The sequence below is a fragment of the Lactuca virosa genome, chromosome 6 (assembly GCF_052849685.1).
Source record: "Lactuca virosa cultivar CGN04683 chromosome 6, Lactuca_virosa_CGN04683_v6, whole genome shotgun sequence".
Classification (NCBI taxonomy): domain Eukaryota; kingdom Viridiplantae; phylum Streptophyta; class Magnoliopsida; order Asterales; family Asteraceae; genus Lactuca; species Lactuca virosa.
The window spans coordinates 184156900-184161608 of record NC_136431.1 but is presented as its reverse complement, the minus strand read 5'-3'; the positions used below and the strand labels follow the sequence as shown (position 1 = coordinate 184161608).

The following is a 4709-nucleotide window of genomic DNA, read 5'->3' as shown; positions in this document are numbered from 1 at the left end:
GCTCTCCACTACCCACTACATTCCTATTACTCATCAATGAAGTTGCCTTATGTTACATATCCAAACCAATCTTTCTAACTCATCGAAAACTTAACATGTAGTACAACACTAGAGTAAATATAATCAATGTTACAAATTTGTTTCTCGTTATTATAATATTGTAATATTGATGGACAGCATTGAACATATCGTATATTCAGCATAAGTTCTATAATTTCCAAGCTCGAATTACGGCATAGCCTTTATGCATTCACAACAATACACGTACTACTAAAAATACAAAAAACATAAATTCTTTTTCAACTCCTATCTACATCATAAAAAATCAAAATTATTTAAACCCCCTTCAGACTTGTCACTTGTGAAGGCCCCTAGGGCCACAAACGAGTAGCCCATGAGGCTAGAAAGGGTCGCCACGAAGTACGAATGAATAAAGATATTTCAAAAATAACATATGGTCAAACTCAAACTCCAATTTTTTTAAATTTAATAAAAGCCACCTACAAAGACCCACATATGTGATATGAACAAAAACATTTAAAATGCCACTTAATATCTTATATATCACCAAACAAATATACAAACATTTATTTCATTTAATTATAAAGGTAGCACAGTTTTTTTCTATTGTATAAAAGTACAATACCACTATTCATCTACCACAAAAACTATAATTACATGTTTACATTCATAAAAAAAACGTATAAACACACTCCAATATTATTTTTGACAGTTTTACACCCTTTACTTTTTCCTACTTCCATAACTACTTACTACTTTGTTGTAGACACTTTCTAAACTTCTTTTTTATCATTATTTCCTTTTTGCCCTTTCGAGACTAGAGATATTTCCACTAAATTATAGGGGCTGCTTCTTTGTACAAATGGAGGAGGTAAAGGGTAATACAGGTATTTCCTACGAGAAAGTGGGTGAGGGGTGCATTCTGTAGAATGTGGAGACTATATGGACTTTAGAGTAATTTATCAAAAGTCTAGGGGGGCTGTTTAGTATTCTATGATTAGTCCTCCCATTGGTGCTCTGTGAGGAATACCCTTTCTTCTCTTTGCCGTCCTGAAGCTGGCCGCCGTCGGCGGTGGCGTTGACGGAGTAAAGCTGTGAATATGAATTCTGCCATTATAGTTACTCCTCCGCCGTCCAAGGTTGCTACTGCTGTATGAATCCTCCGAATCCGACATTGCCGTTATCAAATGCTTATTCTCCGGCGAAATCTTCCTCTTCCTCTCGAAATTACTCGATGTCCCTGTAATCTGCACAGATCAAAGTAACGAAATTAATCATCGATTTGTAGAGAAAAAATATTAAACCGATTGAATTTCTTTTGGGTTGATCGTATTTACCTTACACCCAAGTGAGCAGAAACGGAAGGAATCGAGAAGACTACGCTCACATACTTCACAAGTATTCGTAACGCCTTTTCCCGGCCGCGGCTGCGGCCGTTCATTCAAGAACACCACCTTCGCACTGTTGATTACGTAGGTCTGTACTGAAGTTATGTCCAAGTGTTTCTGAATCTCATTTACCCTAATCACATCGTGATATGATGACCTTCGAATCTGTAGATTATTCAACAAAATACCCAATTCGATAATCAATGATCGGTTTTCAAATTCAAATTAGTTGAAATAAGCTGTTAGTACACGAAACTCGGATGTTCAAACTTCAAATTAGGTGAAAAGAGCGAGAATCGATAAAAGTGGAAGAATCAATGCGAAAAGAGGAATACAAACCTGAATGGCGCGGTGGTCCTTATGGTGATTAAGACAGAGAGAACAGAGAGGACCATTCATGCAATCCAAGCAGTACATATTACATTCAGACTTATGCGAATCCACATGTAATTTGCAGTGAACAAAGAAGCTTTCACGAAGCAATGGCTTCAACCATGGAGGCCATTTGTTCTCTTCTTCATCAGGTCCTCCAGCACCCTACATTATACATCAATCCCACAAATAAAATGAAACGAAGAGCTCAACACATAGAAAACAAACTTATGATGAATATATGTAACAACATACCATGATACGGCGGTTCTTAGGCTTGATTTCACGGACGACGGAGACTTCTTGGTTTTCAATCGCCAGTTTGACGGCTGAGGAGAGTGGTGGCCGGAGGAAATAGGGGCGGCGGGGTGGAGAATTGAGAGAGAGGAGTGGGTCGTTCTTATCCGCTCACACAAAGTCAGTTTGTGTTGTATAATATTGAAGTAGACAAACCCCGAACCTAACTCCGAACCTAACTCCGAGCCCGAACCTAGGTGAACGTCAGGCGCAAGGAACCGACCTACTTCTTTCCTTTTTCCTATTCCTTTTTCATACCATTTTTTCCAAATATAAAGTTATTTAATTTTGTTTCTTTGAATTATTGTTGCATCAAAATGGTAAGAAAATTCAGGTACTTGCATGTCGATGTTAAGTTTATTTATTTATTTAATTGTGGAAAGGAACTTCCATAACAATGGGGGCTAGTTTTTAGGTACCGATTAATCTTTTGCTACAAACATAAGCTATATCTAATGTTCTGGAGTTATTGTAGACGAACCTTCATAGCCACATTGGATGGATAGTGTCTGAATTTGAATATAGGTCAATGGATAGTGTCAGGATTTATGCACAAGTTATTCACTATATATTTTTTATATCTTACCAGGTCACCACAACTCAAATGGATTATTTTTATTTTTAATAATATATTTTGTTTAATTTGTTAATTAAATGAAAGACCTACTCAAGTAAAACAATATTTGATTTTTGATAACTATGTTTCCTATCTAATTAGAAACATGAAACATAAACCCTTTTTATTGACTTTGAGCTTTAAGGATGGATTTGTTTTTTAATAAATTTAATAGAAACGTATTTTGAAACTAGTGAAATCATGTTTTCAATTTTTTACAATTATAATCTAAAATGTACTTCTTCTATGTTTAAACAATAATTTAATTATTGATTTGAGAAAAGTGGGTAAATGTTGCTTATTTTGAATTATTTTCTATATTGGATAATAATTCCATAGTTTATTACTTTATTTGCTAGTGCAAAAAGAAGAGGTGGAAAATTATTCTTGTACGATTTTTTGGGGATTTTTTTAGTATTTTATTGCCTTTCATGGTATTGATGCTTGTAAAGCCTTCTTTTTGGCATGCTATTATTATTTTATTGATATTTTAATTATTATAAGGTTGAAATATGGTCTTCACCCTCATTTCCTGTGTTTGTTTCTTGATGGTATTGTTCAAAGCTGCCCCAAATAATGGAGTTCTTCTTTGGAAAGCAAACTTCTTTTTGTTCCAAACACACCCTAAATCAAGCACTTTTAAACCATATCTTAAAAGAGAAAGGATCCTCATATTTATATTTCTATATGTTTGTGATAAGTTGTCAACAGATTTTGTATGGTACACATCCAGAAAAAAAAAACCATAAATTGTGTTATATGTGCAAACAACTAATATTAATAGTAAAATATACCTATTTAAATATAGTTCAACAAGTTTATGGACTTTTTTGTTTAACAAAAAATTAAATAAATAAACTTAACGACTCGTCTGAGAAAATTAAGAATACGATTACTTTTACAATCAATCTCCCATTTAATTTTATTGAATTGTCGGAAGGATTATTTTTTACCCATATATATGGTTCATTATATATATGGTTCATTTGGTATGTATGCTAAAAATGAAATTGAAGAATTTTGATAAATAAAAAAAATGAACACAATTTACATTAATATTAATCAAAATAATTAACATTATTAATCGGTAAGATAACCTATTATTCTGAAACGGGTCATTTCGAATCCGAACCTATTATTCTGAAACGGGTCATTTCGAATCCGAATTCAGTATGATTACCTGAACAGATAAGTGGCCTTGTACTTAAAGAACTTCCGGAATGTGTTATCCATCACCTTCCCAGAATAACATTCCAGATTCTCTATGTTTGCAAAAAAATGACAGTCGATTTGGAATTTTTTGTTGTTTTATAGATATGTTCTTGCTTCCTTTACTCATTTCTTTTATTATTATGGTGTTAAATACTAAAGAAACACACTCTATAATTAGTAAAAATAGTCTAGAATACGATGAACTAGTCCAAATCATCTCTTTTTTTTTAATTAGAAGACAGATAATGTTATTATAGGTAATTAGTTAGCCTTAAAATGTCTTAGAAAACATTTATCTATTCTATCAAACCCAATTTTGGACTATATAATTGGTATGTCATGTATGGAATGCGTCGAACACTTCGTAATATGAAAAACTGTCTAGAACTTAAACAAACAGTTTGGAATGTCGTACTCCAAATTGGTGCCACAAATACACATATTCAATTGAACTAACTTTGATAAATTTTATTTCAACACAACGATATGGACGACGCTTGTGTGACCATGTCATGAAAACCTAAACTCGGTGCGATGAATATTTTGAAGTTAAACCTCATTCATCATGCAATGCTCTTTTCCGATAGTCATGCTTTGGGAGTATGTTGAATATCTCTAACAGTGTTGAATGGAAGTTTTATAGGTGGGTAATGGTTTTTGCCATGAAATATGTTGTGATTTAAACATGTTTTAACAGATGGTGAATATGATGTAGACTTGTCAATGGGCAGAGCTTGAAGCGAATCACTCCTTGATCTAAACCTTTTTCAAAGCCCCGCATCAATAACCCTCAGCTTTTTGAC

The 4709-nt window shown here is 33.5% G+C and overlaps 1 protein-coding gene across 1 annotated transcript; it reads right to left on the bottom strand.

Annotated features, from left to right (window-relative positions):
* Positions 1-858: 858 nt before the first annotated feature.
* On the bottom strand, positions 859-2181 carry LOC145120219 (protein RGF1 INDUCIBLE TRANSCRIPTION FACTOR 1-like). The gene is made up of 4 exons (XM_079056028.1): positions 2037-2181; positions 1749-1946; positions 1359-1574; positions 859-1268 (listed from the first exon to the last, which is right to left on the bottom strand). The coding sequence occupies exons 1-4, from the start codon at positions 2037-2039 to the stop codon at positions 1005-1007; spliced, it is 681 nt and encodes a 226-aa protein (XP_078912154.1). The 5' UTR covers positions 2040-2181; the 3' UTR covers positions 859-1004.
* Positions 2182-4709: the final 2528 nt, after the last annotated feature.